Here is a 16,072-nt window from a genome sequence, read left to right as displayed (position 1 = left end):
AAACCACACCCATACCCTCGTACCAGGCATGCTGGAGGAGCCGTCTTCGACGGGCCCGCCCCGCCAGGGCGACCCCCGGTCGCTGAGCGCGTCCCGGTCCTCAGCCCCTGAGGCGCGGGGCCGTGCGGTGGAGGCCTGGGGAGAGGACGCAGCGATGTCGACAAAGTCCAGCTCCGAGGCGGCGCCGTGGCCGCCCCAGCCGCCGCCGCCCAGCGTGGTCCCCGTGTCACAGCTGAAGGAGGCGTCGGAGCAGGCGTCGCAGGAGTCGGGGGAGGGCAGCTCGCGCCGGCGCAGCACAAAGGAGCCGGAGGAGGAGTCGGGGTGGTGCGCCGAGCCGGCACCGGCAGACGGCGGCGCGGCTGGCCCCGCAGAAGCGCAGCGGGGTGAGTCCGCGCCGCCCGCGCCCCCGCGCGGCAGCTGGAGCGGGGCCAGGGCGGGGCGCCGGCTCGCCCGCGTCAGCACGGGCGTGCAGTGCGGCACCGGGCCGCCGGCCGCGCGCGGGCTGGGCGTCGCGGCGCCCGACCCGGGCGTCAGCCGCCCCTCGGACAGCAGCGGGGACAGCGCCGGCTGCCAGCGCTCGGCGGCCGCGCCGCGGCGCGGCGCGCCCGGGGTGCGCTGTGTGTGGATTGCTGCCCCTGCCCCCCCCACCCCGGTGAAGGAGAAGTCTGAGGGGGGGGGCGACAGCGAGCGCACCGCCATGCACCCCGCCGCGGCGGCCGCTGCGCGGGAGGACAGGTCGCACATGGCGAAGACTGGGGAGGGCGGGCTGGTGGGCATGCCCGCGATCTCCCCCATGGGGACCGCTGGCACGCTGGCGGAGGCACGGCTGGCACTCCCTTCCACCGCCCCCCCGTCCGCCGCTTCTCCGGCCTGTCGCCGGACAAAGGACAGGACCTGCGCGGCCGAGGGGCGGGAGGTCGGCGCGCCGGCCAGCAGCGCCCCCAGCAGGCCCAGGAAGGCCGGGGGCCTGGCGGCCAGGGCGGGGTCGGGCCCGGCCGTGGCGCCCCTGCTTCGCGGCAGCTTCCTCCCGGTCGCGCACTCGTACAGGGAGGCCCCCAGGCTGAACATGTCGGCGGGGGGACCGGGCTCAGCGCCATTGAGCAGCTCGGGCGCCACGCAGTCGCCGTCGCCCTCCTCCCAGTCCTGCGGTGAATGGTGAAGAAGGGGAAGGGAACGGGTCGAATCGCTGCGAGGAGCGCCACATGGCAGCGCGCAGTTGCCAACAGGGTAGCACACCCTGACAGGTGCTGGCACGCATCCATCCACCGGCAAGATTGCTCACGACCCAGCTCCTCCCCACCCAGGTGGGAACCTCTCCCCAGCCTCGGCACCCTCACTTTCACCCACCCGGCTCTCGTTGGCCACGGCCAGCCCAAAGTCGCCGATACGCCACGCCCCACCAAGATCCCGGTAGATGTTCTCTGGCTTGATGTCCAGGTGCAGGATGCCGGACTCGTGCAGGAAAGCGAGCCCGGCCGCCACGTCGGCGGCGACGCGCCAGAGCGCGGCGTCGTCCATGCGATGGCTCTGCGTGTCGAGACGGGCAGGGGGCGGCATGGCTGAGGATGTGTGATGTCACGCGCATGCCCACACCAGGCCCTCCCGGGCCTGCTCCATACATGCCCTGGCCCCTCGCCCACCTGCCCAAGAGCTTCCAGCAGGGTCCCGCCCTGGCACAGGTCCATCTGGATGTGGAAGTGGCCGCCCTCCTGCCAGGCGCGGTACTGGCTCACGATGTTGGCGTGCGCGGGCAGGGCCGCCACGGCCCGCACCTCCCTCAGGCACCGCTCCCGCTGCATCTTGGACCTGAAGCGGCGCCGGGAGCGCTTGACGGCAAACAGCTCGCCGGAAGCGCGGTGGCGCACACAGAACACCTCGCTGGTGGCGGTCTTGCCAATCAGGCGCAGGAACTCAAAGTGGTTGTGGTACTGGAACAGATCCGGGTTGATCACGCTGTGGCTGCGCTTCGCCTCGGTGACGAGCAGCACCTGGGGAGTATCGTGGGGGAGGGGGGCGAGAAGGGTCTGCGCCGCAGGCGCAGGCTTGCAAAGATGGGACTGGCGCCTGTCCCGCTCATGCTGATGTTCAGCAACCCAGTGGCTTCAGAACAGCATCTGCGCCCTCACTGCGCAGATCACCACAGGACAGCTGCCAGTCTCCAAGAAAACACCACAACCCCGCACAAGATAGGCCCCCTTTGCATGCACCGGCTGACCTTGGACTCGGTGAGTGAGTTTTGGCGGTGGCCAATGTGCCCGGCCCTGCTCTTGGTTCGGCGGTGGTTGCCGGGAGACACCGGGGGGAGGAACCAGGGGGAAGCCCCCGCCTCCACGGGGTTCCGTGGTGTGTCTGTGCTCATGTCGCTGAGCGTCAGGCTCGGGGAGCTCAGCATGCCGAAACGCTCGGAGCCCATGGTCGACTGGACTCCATCCACCTCACACAGCTGTTGGTTCTCTATCATCCAACACTCACGCGCGGCCGGTCGGCTGTGCTGTCGTGTAGAGGGCTGATTGTTTCCCAAATATATATGATGGGAACTGGTTTGCTGCCGTTCGGGAACCTAAGGTGAGAGGTCTCTCAAAGGTGGTCTGTCTGTTGTCGTAGGGGTTTCGCCCGCCAGAAAACGCCTCCCGATTCTCGGCTGCTTACCAAGCAGGATGTTGTGATTGTTTGCTGCCCCCACATCCCGACGAGGCATATCGGCTCCGAGGCTCAGGTCGCGGAACGGAAGCTGCGGAAAAACACGTTGAAAGTGCTGTCTCTGGAAAGTCCGAAAACACGGATGCGAATCGCCGCATCCCCAGCAGCTGCCGATACGGATCTAACACGCGCGCGGCCCCCTCGGCACAGCCTCCCTCAGGAGTCAGAGTCAATTTACATCCTCGGGGAAGGAGCAGGACAGGGTGTGCCTCAACCAGGCAGCTGCTGGCCTGCGTCCGCCCCCAGGCAGCCAGCCCCGCTGTTGTGCAGCGCGGCCAGGTAGGCCAGGTGCAGGGCGGCGACGTACAGCACCACGATCCAGGTGCGTGGACTCATCCTCCCCGCCAGGGGCCGGCCAGCCGTCCCACGGACGCGGGAGCCCCGCAGCGCCGCCCCGGGCTCGGTCGCCGCGCTCGTGCCGCCGCTCATCAGGGCATCGAGGGCGGCGGGACCGAGGCCCAGCCCCGTCAGGCCGTGGCTCTCAGGGGGCGCAGGCTGGACAGGAGGGCTTTTAGCCTGTGACTCCAACCGCTCCTGCAGCTCCGAGCACTGCGGGGGGGGGGCCAGAGATGGTATGGGGATGGGAAGGAGAGGGGTGGTGCATCTTTGAGGAGCTACTGAGAGCTCATGCCAGAGGCATTGACCCTACCCCCAAGGAAGTGCTGCCTGACTCCGACTCTGGACGGCCAAAAGAGCCCTGGTCCGCGGCTCACCTGTCTCTCGGCCGCCTCAGCACGAGCGGTCGCTGCATCGGCCGCAACCTGAGCCATGGCGAATCGGCCCTCCGCGACCTCTGCCCTCCGGTCGGCGGCCTCTGATGCCAGTGCGGCGGACCGCCGCGCATCCTCCGCAGCCTTGGCCAGCTCTGCGGCGGCCCCCTCGGCCCTGGCCTCGGCCGCCCGGCAGGCCAACTCCGCAGCCCGGGCGGCCTCCTCTGCAGCCCTCCTAGCCGCGGCCAGCTCCTCCTTCAGCTGACGCACGTGGGCAGCGTGCACGGCATCTTGCGCCGCATGCTGCGCCGCCTGCGCGTCCCATCCCCGGCTGCGCGCGTCCGCTGCGGCATTGGCATCTGCCAGCTCCCGACGCAGCTCCTCGGCATCTGACCGTGCCCCCTCTGCCTCCGCCCGGGCTGCCTGCTCGGTCGCCTCCAGGGTCTCCACCCTGTGTGGGGGGGAATGGTGAAGCGGGTTGTTGCACATGGCAGAGGATGGGCATTGGTTGAGAAGCACACCTTCCCCGACAGAGTGTGATGTGCCATGGCGCTCGGTCAGCGGGAAGTCTGCAGGTGTTCCGCAGGTGATGCCAAACAAGCCCAGCCACCTGTCTCGGAGAGCCGCCTTCTCCATCTCCCAGGCCTGCTGCTGCTCCTGCACTGCAGCGGCCACTGCATTGTGGAATGCCTTGCTCCTCCGTGCCGCCTCCTCGTGAAGCTGCCGGGCGGCATCCTCTGTCTCAGCCCGGTGTGCACGCTCGGCCTCTGCCTCCAGCAGCGCAGCCTACGCGAGGAGGAGGTGGATGTCTCAGGATCTATGAGAAAGTGCTGAGAGGAGGGCGAGGCGCGCACAGCGAGAGCACACAGGCTCTGATAGGTTGTAGGTTTTGCATCGAGGGGGTGGTCGGGCGGGCATGGCACAGGCATGTGTTGGAGCCCCGGCGCCCAGCAACCTACAGACACACCTTGGCCTGGGACTCAGCCTCACGCTGGGCACGCTGGGCCTCTCGCAGCCCCGCCTCGGCCTGCAAGCGTGCCGCCGTGCTGGCCCCCGCCTCCGCCTTTGCGGCCTCGGTCGCTGCCGCAGCCACCTGCACGGCCTCAGCAGCCGCACGCCCCTCCGCAAGGGCCGTTTCGAGGGCCGACTCCAGGCTCGCCAGCCGCTCACGCATCACCGAGGTGGCCGCGAGTGAGGCCTGGCGGGCCGCCTCCTCCGCCCCCTGCTGCCGCTCCTTTTGCGTGGCCATGCCTCGCCGCAGGACGGCCATCTCCTTCTCGTTGGCGCTCGCCTGATTGGTCAGCCTCTCCACCTGGGCGGCCAGCTCCGCAGCCTCCCTCTGCACCGAGGCCCGCTCCTGCTCCAGGGTGCTGCAGCGGGCCTCGGCGTGGGCTCTGGCCATACGGGCCTCCTGCACTGCAGCCTCCTGCTCTGCGGACTGCAGGAATGGGACCAGATATCTGACGGTAGGACTGAGCGGCTGGCTCAGCAGGGACAAAGACGGGTGTGAGCCTTGCCAAGAGCAGGACCACACACTGACGAGGATAACGACGTTGACTGAATGTGAAGGCCTGTGTAACTCCATGGCATGCCAACACCTGACCAATGTACGTCTCAAGGCACAGAGTCCAACCTCCCCTCACCTGGTCCTCCAGGGATTGCAGTCTGGTTCCCAGCTCAGCCAGCATGGTTTCCAGGTCTGAAGCAGGACTGACTTTAGAAAAGGCAGGCAGAGCCAATTCCGTACTCAAGTCAGGTGAAGTCCTGAGCAGCTCAGAGGTCTTTGGCACATCATGCCCAACATGCGGCCTATCTGTCTCTAAGCTTTCGGCATTGGAGAGGGCCCCGCTCGTCTTGGCAGCATCCTCGCCAGCAACAGGGGTAGAGGCTCCTTCTAATCCAGAGACATGATTGAGAGGCTTGGACCCAGGGGATGCTGGTTGGGTGCCAGATGTCCCAACCGGCAAGGACGGGATCCCCGTGGAGGGTATGGAAGACTTCAAGGCCGAGAGAATGTCTCTGGCGCTCTGCAGGGCATGCTGATTACTGAGCGGCTTTGACCCAGTCTCTTCATCAGCACTTGACAAGCTGCGGGCTCATGGGAGGGGTGCCTTGGGTCAGGAGCTCTCGAGCAGGGATGCTCTGGGGCGCTCGACGATACCCATGCCAATGTCCACAATGCCGAACGCAGAAACTCTGTTCTTGCAGATCCATCACAATGGAAAAATTACAGCACACCTTGAGGATTCCTGTGAGTCGGCTCGCTCGAGTGAAAAGCCTCCGACATCCCAGGCCTCCAGTGAGGGTGCAGCCTGAGGTCAAGAGCAACAAGTTGGTGCTGAGCGCACAACCTCCAAGACAGACCTCCTGCAACATCTGCACCTATGCTTCGCCCATCCACCTCAGCTCTACCTTAGTCTTTGCTCTGGCTGAGCGCACTGGCGGTGGGTCCCTTGAACTCTTTACCTTGGCCAGATTCTTGCCCTGCGGGGGAGCAAGCCCAATGAATAATATCTCTGGCAGGGAAAAAGGTGATCCAACAAGATCTATACCGACGTGCGCACCACTTGAGCAGCATCCACTGCCTCGACTGCCACTTGCTGGCGAAGGACCTGCACTCCGTCCGCAACTGCCTCCCGCAGAGACTGCAGCCCTTGGAGCATGACCCTGGATTTACGCTGGCATCATCCCAGCAAGAGTCATAAAAATCAAGATTATTGCACGGTGAACGAAATCGATGCGAAGTATGGATGTTCTTGCTGTAGAGATGAGGTGCGACTTGTCCCGACTTGCGAAGCCCCCACTTCAGGGCGCGCTCGTTTCCATCTGGGCCATCCCCCCCCACGTCCGTTCTGGGCATTCTACAACAATTTGCTTCATTTTCAGGCCAGTCCACGAGCTCGTGCCACATTCTCAAGAGAGCCGCTGTTCTCCTTGATGTGGTTCTTGGCGACGTTCACGTAGTGCTCCGCAGATTCTGCTCAAGGTCGGGTGTGGGAAAAGTCTTTGCATTGGGACCTACCTCAACAGCTTGCCAGCACATTATAGCTGTTTTCGGACACGGATACAGTCAATTTGTGTCCTGGAGGCTGCGGGCAGCCTGCCACCCCCAGGCGATCACATCTCCTGCATGCCACACCTGCCAGGAATGAGCTCTCGTTGTCCTTGAGGTCCCTCAAGAAGCGGGCGGGGTTGCCTCCCCAAATTTGACCAGCAGGGATCTCTGTGCCCGGGGGCACAACCGCTCCAGCTGCCACCATGGCCCCCTTGCGTACCTGAGGCCGTGGAGGAATGAGGTGGGGCAGAGGGTGTGCAGATGCACTCAGTCCCTTGTAGGGTGGGTGGGACAGACCCCAGCTGGCAACACATGCACAGGGTGCCACGGATTCCCCTCAGGGCAACACCAAGGTCTGCCAGCGACCTCAGACACAGTTTGACCGCTGGTGAGGCAAGTGATGTGACACCCATATGGTCTATGTGTGCATTGCTGCGGAGCAGACACCCTCCCCAGCCCCTGGCCAGGCACAGAAAGCCCCGGCGGCAGGCTGCAGCCATGCCTGGTGCGAGGGGTGGCACCCCACACTCACCACTGTGCCATGTGAGAGGACGGCCCCCATCCCCACCAGCACCTCGTCCTCCAGGGTGACGCCATGCATGGACACCTGGTGCCCGATGGTCACGTTGGCGCCGATGGTCGTGTCCGCCGCGTGCTCGTCGATGGACTGGGGGGCGGTGCGGATGAGGGAGCCGTCCTGGATGTTGGTCCCTGCCCCCACCTTGATGCTGCCGGAGTCTGCCCGCAGCACCGACCCATAGAAGACGGAGGATCGGGGGCCCAGGGTCACGTCGCCGATGACAGAGGCATTGGGCGCGACAAAGGCGTCGGTGCCCAGGGAGGGTTTGAGGTTGAAGAGGTTCTGGAGGGGCCTCGCCCGGTTGACTGCACGCAACGGGTGTTTGGCAGGGGGGGTGTGACAGGGTGCGGGAGTGAGGACGACGCATCCAAGCACACATGCTTTCCCCAGACCTGATGGCACATCCGATGCAGGGCGATCTGGATTAGTAGCATGCACGTAGCCTCGCCACACGCAGACATCCATCGATTACTCACGCTCTTCGCGGAAGGCGTAGCTCCCCTGCAGCCTGCTGCCAACCCTGTCTAGCGCCTGGCCCGTCTCCCTGAGCGCAAAACCCAGGCGGTAAACCACATACCCCAAGGATGAGCCCGCTTTCGCGACCATGGCGGCCACTGGTCTACTCGCGGCCCGTACAACTGTCGGGTGGGCGTGTGCGAGCCTGGCCTGCGAGGAGGGCCGAGCCAAAGGGGGGAATGCGGGATGTCCTCCTCTCGCAGTGCAACACCCCAAGCCAAATCCTGCACACTGCAAATCGAGGATGCCCTGTACCGGGCCCACCGTGCTGTTTGGGAGGGGGCACGGGGAGAGTTTTGTCGCGAAGCGCAATGCCATGCTTTCCTGGGCGTATACCAAATGCTGACTCTCTGTACAAAATGTGCAACGTCGAAGACAAGGCGCCCATGCCTTCACCAGCAAAGCCTCTGCTACAAGAACCATTCTCCCTCCAGGAAAGACTTGACATTGCCCTCTGCAACCCCCTCCAGCTTGTAGCTGTACAGGATGCCGCTGGAGGTGGCCACCACTAGTGTTAGCCAGTCATTGTCAGCAGGCCCAGAGCCCTCGTCCCTGTGCAGCAGACTAGGATGCTGTGCTGAGTGGTCTGAATGGCATGGTGCAAAGGGGTTGGGGGGGTAAAGGGGCCTGCCATGCGCCTTGCATGGATGCCCACCGAGCCAGGTGACCCCCACTCCTGCACCAACGCACCCCCCATCCACAGTGGTGAGACTGCAGACGGACGCTGCCGGCCGGCCAGGCAACCGGATGGTCGTCAGGCATCGCGTGGGCTCCACCGCTCGCGCGATGGTGGCCGGAAGGACGGAGGAGATGACCGCCGCTGCTGCTGCAGTGCTGGATTTCCTGTGTGATTGTGCGGAACGAGGGATGGTTACTGATGGTATTTCATGTCATGGCCCAGCCTCCCCCGGGAAGATGGGGATTTGTCACCTGCAAGCATGCCCTCTGGGTGTATTCCTTGCGCGCCCCTTGGCTAACACAAGCGCGCACCCGCTGCATGGATACACCCCTCACTGCTCTCGGCCTGGCTCCCCCTCCCAGGAGCGTCTGCCACTCACCGCTCCAACTGGGGGGTGATGCGGAACAGGTGCACAGTCCCATGGTCCGAGGCCACACACAGGAGCGCCGGCTGGACTGGGGAGGGGGCGAAGGCCAGGCCGCTGATGCGTGCGGGCGTGGACCCCCTTCGGAAGGAGTGCACGGTATCTGGCGAGGCGGGGGCATGCACACGCACCACCGTCCCCTTTTGTGAGGCTGAGGCGAGCAGCGAGCCCGTGTCGCTCCAGGCCAGCACTGCCTGGGGAGTCGGGATGGGGGGATTCTGGGGGGGTGGGCGCGGAGGGCTGTCACACTACAAGCTGGGAATGGGCCCAGGGCCCCATCGCATGAGGGGTAAGGGGGCTGCGGTCGGGTGCCGGAATCGCACAGCACGATGCCGTCCCCATGCTGCGCCAGCTCCTCTACGGGGCGCCCCAGTCCCCCTGACGCCATGCCTCTGTCCGGCCCCTTCCCGGTCCCCACTAAGGCTCTCCATTCCCATCCCCCACCGCCACCCACCAGCGGCGAGCGGTGTGCCCGGAGCTCGCCGAGGACGCTGCCGCTGCCGGAGGCTGCGTCGTAAACGCGCACCGCCCCAGGCTCGCCGCCGGCAGGGACCGCCAGCTGGCAAGTGGGCTCATGGCACGTCGTCAGCGCGGCCACCCCCTGGCACAGGTGCGGCGGGCGCGGGTGAGATTGATGGTGCCGGGACATGCCCGACGCAATGTGCCCACGTCAGTGAAGCGCCTGCCCCTCAGCTCGCCGCAACTACCTCCGGGTTGGGTGCCGTGTCGATTGTCCGCAGGAGCTCCAGCGTCTCCAGCACATAGAGCAGGACCCGGCGCTCCAGTACCACCGCCAGCCTGGTGAGGCAGGAGGTGCAGATGTGCTTTACTGGGCGGCTCGCTAGGACGGTGGGCCCTCAGAACCAGACCCAAGCACAGGGATCAAAGAAGTTTAGCTTGGTGAGCTGGATGCAGGGCCGGGGGAACATCAAGAAATGATCCAAAAGCCAGGACAACACACAGCGCACCGCTTGCGGTTCAGGTGGACCCCCAGGACGGAGGAGGGGAAGGAGAGGCTCTGGATGGCGGCGTTGGAGTGTGTGTTGTACAGGGTCAGCTTGCGTGGGCTCAGGGTGGGCTGCTCCCCCGCACCCACATAGGCCAGCAGGCTGGTGCAGAACAGCATCTGCGCCAGTCTGCATGGGGATGGGGGACATGTGGCAGTCGCACCAATCACGCACGATGCTCTCAGACAAATCGCAGATCAATTGTCCATGTGCTTTCCATGCCCTGCATGTGAACCCGGCCTGGAGATCCGGGCCCTCAAAACCGCAGGAAGATGCATACCCCTCGGCGACTGTGGTTCCAACCAATGGGAAACCTCGTCCAAGACGGCACCACTATACCGGCCCTCGCCCGCACCCGATGGCCCCGATGTCGAGTCTGAAGGCACGTTTATGCTGCTCCAGACTGAACACGCGCAGGCCGCTCATGTCCGCCACCGCGACACAGGTGTTGTCCTGGTTAAAGGCCACATTGAGCACGCCCGAGCCACGCTGGGCACAGTGCAGCGACGACATGATCACCGCCCCCGCGCCCTCCAAATGCTGTTTTATACTCAAGTCATGCCCAAATGCTCCATGCGAGCCCAGGCTTGGCCGATGGGTGCAGGGGTCGATCTCGGAACATCACTTTGCTCTAGTGTCAAGGGCGCGCGCCCCACAGCAATTCCAGCGCGCATGATCGAATTTACACTTCCAATCCGACCATGTCGATCTAGCACTGCATGCAGTAGAAATTTGGTCAAAGCTGACCCATTGACGTCCTCTTGTCATGCCACCGGCCATCACCACCTGAGTCGAGCTCGCAGGGCGGTGCTGCTTGCGCACTCAGGTGTGCACGAATGCACCTCTCTGCACCATGGTGCAGGGCATCCACGACGACTCAGGCTTCAAGAGCACCATTCCAAAAGCCTCTTTTCTTTCCTGCTCGTGCAACTCCCACATGCGTTGCACGGAGGTGTCGGTTGGTGACCAGGTGCACCAGTCCCGTGTCGGAGGGCGGCATCCCAGAGTACGAACGCGTGGTCGTGGTGGAGGGCGCCAATGACAGGCGAGCCCTGCTCCGAGCCGTCCAGGCAAAGGTGCGGGTGTGGAGGTGTGCATGCGCGGGCCGAACCGATTGTACAAGGACAACATCGGCGCCCCGGCGGCCATGCCAATGCCCGGACCCACACCACATCGCTGTGCCAGGTGATCGTGCTGGGCTCGGCGACGGTGGCGCTCTCCGCCATTCCCAGCCCCACGCTCGCAGCCCTGCGCGCGGCGGGGAACGCGGCTACCATCCTCACCGACCCAGACGTTGCCGGGCGCCAGGCGCGGAATGCGCTGGAGGAGCTGCTGGAGGAGCCATGGCACGCGTTCCTCCCCGTCCGCCACTGCACCTCTCTCTCTGCCACGCCGTGAGCCAGGGGCTCTGTGGGTGGTCAGCTGCCGCGAGGATGTGCGCTGGCCTTGCGGCGCGAGGGTCGTGCGCCCTCGCCGCCCTCCCCGTGGGCGCCTCCCCGTGCCACACGATGACAACATGACAGAATGCTTTGCCCCGCACGCTCCTCTTCGATCCAGGTGCCACGAGGTCGGCAACGTCGGGGTGGAGCATGCCAGCCCAGAGGCGCTGCGCCTGGCCCTGGCGGCGGCCAGGCCCAGCTCGCCCGAGCGCACTGCGTTCACGAGGGAGCGGCTGGAGGCGCTGGGCCTGGTCGCCAGCGGCATTGGCCCTGCTGCGGGGGCCCGGGCGGAGGTGGGTCGATGGATCAATTCGAATCGAAATCCCCCCACTGCCGGGCTCTGGTCCGCAGGCACCCTCCCTTTCCGTCCCCTCTGAGCCATTCAGTGCACTCCCTGCTGGGGCCCGCAGGGATCAAACAGCGCGGCGACGGTGCGGCGCCGCGCAGCGCTGTGCGACGAGCTGGGCATCGGCATGTGCAACGGCAAGCAGCTCCTTCGCCAGCTGAACAGCTACGGCTTCTCCATGGATGATGTGGTGTCCGTGCTCAATCAGCTGGAGCTGGGGGGGGTGCGGTGAAGCCGAGGCACTGCCATGAGGGGCGGGTGGTGATGCCCTGGAGCCGTGAGGGGCACCGTCCCACCTGCATTCCTGCCTCCACTGCCGCTTTGGCGACGGGGCACGAGAAGAATTTTTGTCCTGTGCTGGGAAGTGCTGCGGAGTGGAGCGCTCCAATATGATGCCTTGGCTGACACTGCACTCCACATGGACTCGCTTGATGACATGCTCACAGTCACCCCCCCCTCCTGCCCGCCGATGTATCTGCTGCATTATTCTACACAATGTCATGAGCATTCTTCACGAAAACCTTCGAGCCAGCGTGCACAGCGCTTGAAACCGCAGCATGTAGGGTGGAGCACAGATGCAGGCAGGCACCAGCGTCGCCTACTCCTGGCCGCCCCCCCGCGCCCCGCCCCAGCCGCCCTCATAGTAGTTGTTGGGCAGGCCTAGCCAGAACTTGAGGCGCTCCAGGTGCTCGTTGGCCAGCAGGGGCCGGCTCGCGGCCTGCCCCGCCTCGCCCGCGCCGCGCCCGCCGCCCTCCAGCAGCTGGCGGTACTTGGACTTGTCCACCTCCACGCCCATGCGCTCCAGAGCGCGCAGGGCCTGCATGCCCATGCGGAACTCGCCCGTGCGCACGCACAGCGTAGCCAGCGTGTCCAGCATCTGCGCGTCGGGGCGGCCGCCGCCGGCGTGGAAAGCGCGGACGAGCGCCACCGCGCCGCGCACGTCGCGCGCGCGTGCGTGCCCCGCCACCAGCGCGCCGTAGCCCTCCACGGGCGGCGGCCGGCCCGCGGCGCGGGCGGCGGCGACGGCCGCGCGCAGCACCTCTCTGCCCCGCGCCAGGTCCCCGCACTGCGCGCACGCGTCCACCATGGCGTTGTGCGGCGCCAGGTCCACGACGGGGATGCCGCGCGGCCCGCGCGGCAGTGGAGCGCAGGGCGGCGCCGCCGCCGCCGCTCCCCTGCCAGCGGCGCCTGCCGCCGCGCCGCCGCCGCCGCCCGCCGACCCCGGGGCCAGCGCGGCCTCGTAGTGGCGCGCGGCGTCCTGCAGGCGGCCCACGCGGCCGTAGGCCTGCGTGAGCAGCGTGTGCATGCGCACGTCGGGCGCCACGCCGCGTCGGTGCTGCTCGGACCAGGTGTCCAGCACGGCGTGCCACATTCCCACCCGCGCCAGGCCCGAGGCCAGTGCCAGGTAGGCGTCGCGCCGCGGCTCCAGCCCTGCGCGCCGCATGTCGGCCAGCACCTCGCGCGCGGCGCCGGGGCTGCGCGCCACCCCGCACGCGCCCAGCAGGCCGTTGAAGAGCGCGTGGCTGGGGGCGTGCCCCGCCGCCAGCATCTCGCGCAGGTCGGCGCGGGCCGTCGCCAGGTCGCCGCGCGCCGCCGCGCCGCCCACCAGCGCGCCCCAGGTCATGGCGTCGCGGGGCAGGCCGCCCACGGCCATGGCCTCCAGCGCCGCGCCCAGCGCGGGCGCGTCGCCCGCCGCAGCCGCCGCGTGGACCAGGCTGGCGTGCGGGCGCGCGCCCAGCCGCCGCCCGGCCGCCGCCGCCGAGGCGAGCACGTCGCGCGCGGCGGCGGGGCGCCCGGCGCGCGCGTACCCGTCCACCAGCGTGTTGTAGGTCACGTCGCTGGCGGGGACGTCGGCGGCGCACAGCGCGCGCAGCGTGCGCTCCATGCCCTCCACGTCGCCCGCGCGCGCGTGGCCAGACAGCACGATGTTGAAGGCGCGGGCGTCGGGCGGGGCGGGGTGTGCGCCGGAGAGGAGGCCGGAGAGCAGGGCCTCGGCGGCGGGGAGGTCGCCCACGCCCACGCAGGCCTTCATGCCTGGTGTGCATCGGAGGACGAGGGAGCGTGTACATGTGTGAGTGGAGAGTTTGTGCCCAAACACGTCCATGTGTGCGTGCTCTGAAGCTCAGCAGGCCAGACATTTCGTGAGAAACGGGGACCTTGCAGGTCGCAGCCTGGCCTTGAGCCCCATTTGCCCTCCTTGGTTCCCAATCAAAGAGGCCCTTCCCATCGAATTCCTGACCAGCCAAACAGGCATCCACCACCCAACCTCTGCTCCCCCCCCACCTGTGCGGATGGCGGCCGCGTCCAGCTCGACGTTCCGGGCCTCCAGCTCCTTCCACAGCTCGAATGCCTGGACCGAGCCCTCGCCGCCGCGCGGCCCCTCCCTGCCCAGGGCCGCGATGAGGGCGCAGTACGTGACCTTGTTGGGGGCGTACCCCGCCCGTGACATCGCACGCAGGATGCGCACCGCCAGGAAGGGCGAGTGTGCCTGGTTGAAAGCAGGGAATACCGGATGGGAATGGGGTAATCAGGGGAGCTTGGGGGGGGCAAGGGGGTGATTGCAGCAAGCACACGGTGATGCAACCGCGCATAGCTGGCCGACTACTGATCTCATCATCAAACTACGAACCGTCCATCTCCCACTGGAAAACAAGCATTGCAGCGCACGCTCATACATAGCTACCTGCAGGGTGGCATTCAGCACATGCTGTAGATTCGTGTAGCTGGGGGGGTTGGCCCCTGCGCAGGCTTCCTCGGCCAGCCGGCACGCCGCATCCAGCTGCCCACTGCTGCACAGCTCTGCTTTCGAGTGCATGAATGGAAGGGTCTGGTGTCTGACGCAATGGACACCCACTGTGGGTCCCAGGTGGCATGTGAAATGCCAGGACGTCACCATTGTCGTGCAGAGCAGACACAGGCTTTTGCCATACCCACCTCGAAGCTTGCGGGTATAACTATTCTTGGAGGAAGCAGGTTCTTTGCCAGCAGACGAGGCAGAACGCTGGGATGAGCCCGTGTGCTCGCGCGGGGAAGGAGAGGGCCGCTCGGCGCCTATGTGGCTGTCGACGCCCTGGTGTCCACGGGCCAGAGACGCAGAGAAGGCCACACTCCTCCCATGGTCTCTGCGGCCAAGCGATGGCAGAGCATCTATATATATAGCATATGTTGGTATCCTCTGCCTAAGCTGGGGCGAGCGTTCACCGCCGAGGCCCCTTCTGAGATAGCGTAGGTAATTGTGTCGTGGGCCAGTGGAGCAAGTGAGTTGTGCCTCCCATGCACAGCTGCAGTGCACACCTAAGCTAGCCATGTGACCTTTATATGAGTGATGTCGACATTGTGCTTCTCTGAAAGTGGCAGGCGTGGTGGTATGTAGGCCATTTGCGTGCCTCCGCTCGCCTGGTCAATCGGCGTGCAGCGGATCCCTGGCGCCCACGGCTGGCAGCCACTCAGCTGCTCGCAATGTCCAACTACGGGCTGGTACACTCACCAAATTCTTCAATAGTCCACAAGGTGGGATAGTAAAACTCCATAAAAAAACTGTTCCCCAATACTCTAGTCAAAATGAAAGATTGAAAGGGATGGAGGGGCGCATGCCAGTGTTCCCCTGCATGCCCTTCAGCCTTCCCTGGCGTAAAACCAAGGGTGTTATGGTGCCACCGCCAGGCGCGAGCTGACCTCCGAGATGGCGGGCGAGAAGGTCCTGGAGAACGTCGAGGGCTGGGGTTCGTGGAAGGCGGCCGCTTGAGGCCATGCCAGCCCCTCCAGCTGCAGACTCTCGGGCAGCAGGCGGTTGACGCGTGCGATGTCGGCATTCAGCCGCTTCATCGCCCGGGGCAGGTTGCGACCTGGCATTGGGGGTGGGTGGACGATTGGTGCGGTGGAGCTCGGCAGACGCGCTCAGGCATGGCCACCAGGGCCGGTGGTGGCACCAACTGCTATGTGCACAGAGTCCGTGCAATGGAAGGCATTCCAAGCGTTTCTCAGCATGTCAAAACCTCGCGCCCACCCAAGTCAGTCTCACCTGCCGTGCGCCCTCCGTATCGCCCCCAGATACGCACGAAGTCGGTCTGGGCCGTCTTCGCGATCCGGTGCAGGGCTGCCGCGTCCAGCAGGCCCATGAGGAAAGCCTGAATGGGGAGCGAGACTGGGCTGCATGGGCGACGCGCCATGCGCATGCGCCCGGGGTCGGAGCTCCAGGCAGTCCCCATGCACGCTGTGCACAGGAGCCTTCTTCACAAACATCCAAGCCTCGATTTGCCTCGTCCCTACCCCTCCTCGCCTGGGCGGCCATGCCGACGTGCGTCTTGAGGAAGTAGATGTCGCGCTGGGCCCATCGCCGCAGCAGCTCCTCCTTGGGCGGGGGCGGTGCGTCCGCGGGGTGCGCCGCCAGCATGGAGAAGGTGCCCGCCAGCGGCGCGACGCGGTGAATGAAGCAGGCCAGGAGGCGGGAGGGGCCCTCGGCGTGCCGCGCGCCGGGCGGCGCGCCGGGTGGCGCGCCGGGCGGCCGCGCCGCGCACTTCGGTCCTGCGCGGCTGCTGTCCCTCCGGGCCCCGTCCGCCGGCGCGTCGCACGGGCCGTCTGAGTCCACAGCCTCGTTGCCCGCACCCTCCTCGCCC

General features: G+C 66.2%; 6 protein-coding genes across 6 annotated transcripts in view; 1 reads left to right on the top strand and 5 right to left on the bottom strand.

Moving 5' to 3' along the window:
* F751_3629 (putative protein kinase) overlaps positions 1-2,392 on the bottom strand; it is a gene marked incomplete at both ends in the record, with an annotated part of 4,346 nt that extends 1,954 nt beyond the window's left edge. The window contains 6 exons of the mRNA XM_011400585.1: positions 24-359; positions 694-719; positions 1,040-1,143; positions 1,348-1,527; positions 1,641-1,988; positions 2,216-2,392. Of these exons, the coding sequence (XP_011398887.1) occupies positions 24-359; positions 694-719; positions 1,040-1,143; positions 1,348-1,527; positions 1,641-1,988; positions 2,216-2,392 (1,171 nt within the window). The remainder of the gene's footprint in view (positions 1-23; positions 360-693; positions 720-1,039; positions 1,144-1,347; positions 1,528-1,640; positions 1,989-2,215) is intronic.
* A 518-nt stretch (positions 2,393-2,910) lies between these two features.
* F751_3628 (hypothetical protein) lies at positions 2,911-5,098 on the bottom strand (the record flags this gene model as incomplete). Its single annotated transcript, XM_011400584.1, has 5 exons — positions 2,911-3,249; positions 3,414-3,861; positions 4,021-4,196; positions 4,378-4,848; positions 5,054-5,098. 5 exons carry the CDS (start codon positions 5,096-5,098, stop codon positions 2,911-2,913), a joined length of 1,479 nt encoding a protein of 492 aa, XP_011398886.1.
* A 1,194-nt stretch (positions 5,099-6,292) lies between these two features.
* Positions 6,293-7,651, bottom strand: F751_3627 (Uncharacterized protein; the record flags this gene model as incomplete). The annotated part of the gene is made up of 4 exons (XM_011400583.1): positions 6,293-6,387; positions 6,550-6,685; positions 6,998-7,350; positions 7,522-7,651. The coding sequence occupies 4 exons, from the start codon at positions 7,649-7,651 to the stop codon at positions 6,293-6,295; spliced, it is 714 nt and encodes a 237-aa protein (XP_011398885.1).
* Positions 7,652-7,971: 320 nt separating this feature from the next.
* Positions 7,972-10,184, bottom strand: F751_3626 (Autophagy-related protein 18; the record flags this gene model as incomplete). The annotated part of the gene is made up of 7 exons (XM_011400582.1): positions 7,972-8,113; positions 8,252-8,404; positions 8,620-8,854; positions 9,109-9,265; positions 9,372-9,462; positions 9,633-9,800; positions 10,027-10,184. 7 exons carry the CDS (start codon positions 10,182-10,184, stop codon positions 7,972-7,974), a joined length of 1,104 nt encoding a protein of 367 aa, XP_011398884.1.
* Positions 10,185-10,524: 340 nt separating this feature from the next.
* Positions 10,525-11,688, top strand: F751_3625 (hypothetical protein; the record flags this gene model as incomplete). Its single annotated transcript, XM_011400581.1, has 2 exons — positions 10,525-10,641; positions 11,521-11,688. The coding sequence occupies 2 exons, from the start codon at positions 10,525-10,527 to the stop codon at positions 11,686-11,688; spliced, it is 285 nt and encodes a 94-aa protein (XP_011398883.1).
* A 279-nt stretch (positions 11,689-11,967) lies between these two features.
* F751_3624 (Pentatricopeptide repeat-containing protein) lies at positions 11,968-15,849 on the bottom strand (the record flags this gene model as incomplete). The annotated part of the gene is made up of 8 exons (XM_011400580.1): positions 11,968-12,054; positions 12,241-12,333; positions 12,730-13,490; positions 13,740-13,944; positions 14,140-14,255; positions 15,230-15,301; positions 15,478-15,600; positions 15,726-15,849. 8 exons carry the CDS (start codon positions 15,847-15,849, stop codon positions 11,968-11,970), a joined length of 1,581 nt encoding a protein of 526 aa, XP_011398882.1.
* Positions 15,850-16,072: the final 223 nt, after the last annotated feature.

Source organism: Auxenochlorella protothecoides (genome assembly GCF_000733215.1).
Source record: "Auxenochlorella protothecoides strain 0710 unplaced genomic scaffold scaffold38, whole genome shotgun sequence".
Classification (NCBI taxonomy): Eukaryota; Viridiplantae; Chlorophyta; class Trebouxiophyceae; order Chlorellales; family Chlorellaceae; genus Auxenochlorella; species Auxenochlorella protothecoides.
The sequence above is the reverse complement of the archived record's forward strand: the minus strand, read 5'-3'. Positions and strand labels throughout refer to the sequence as shown.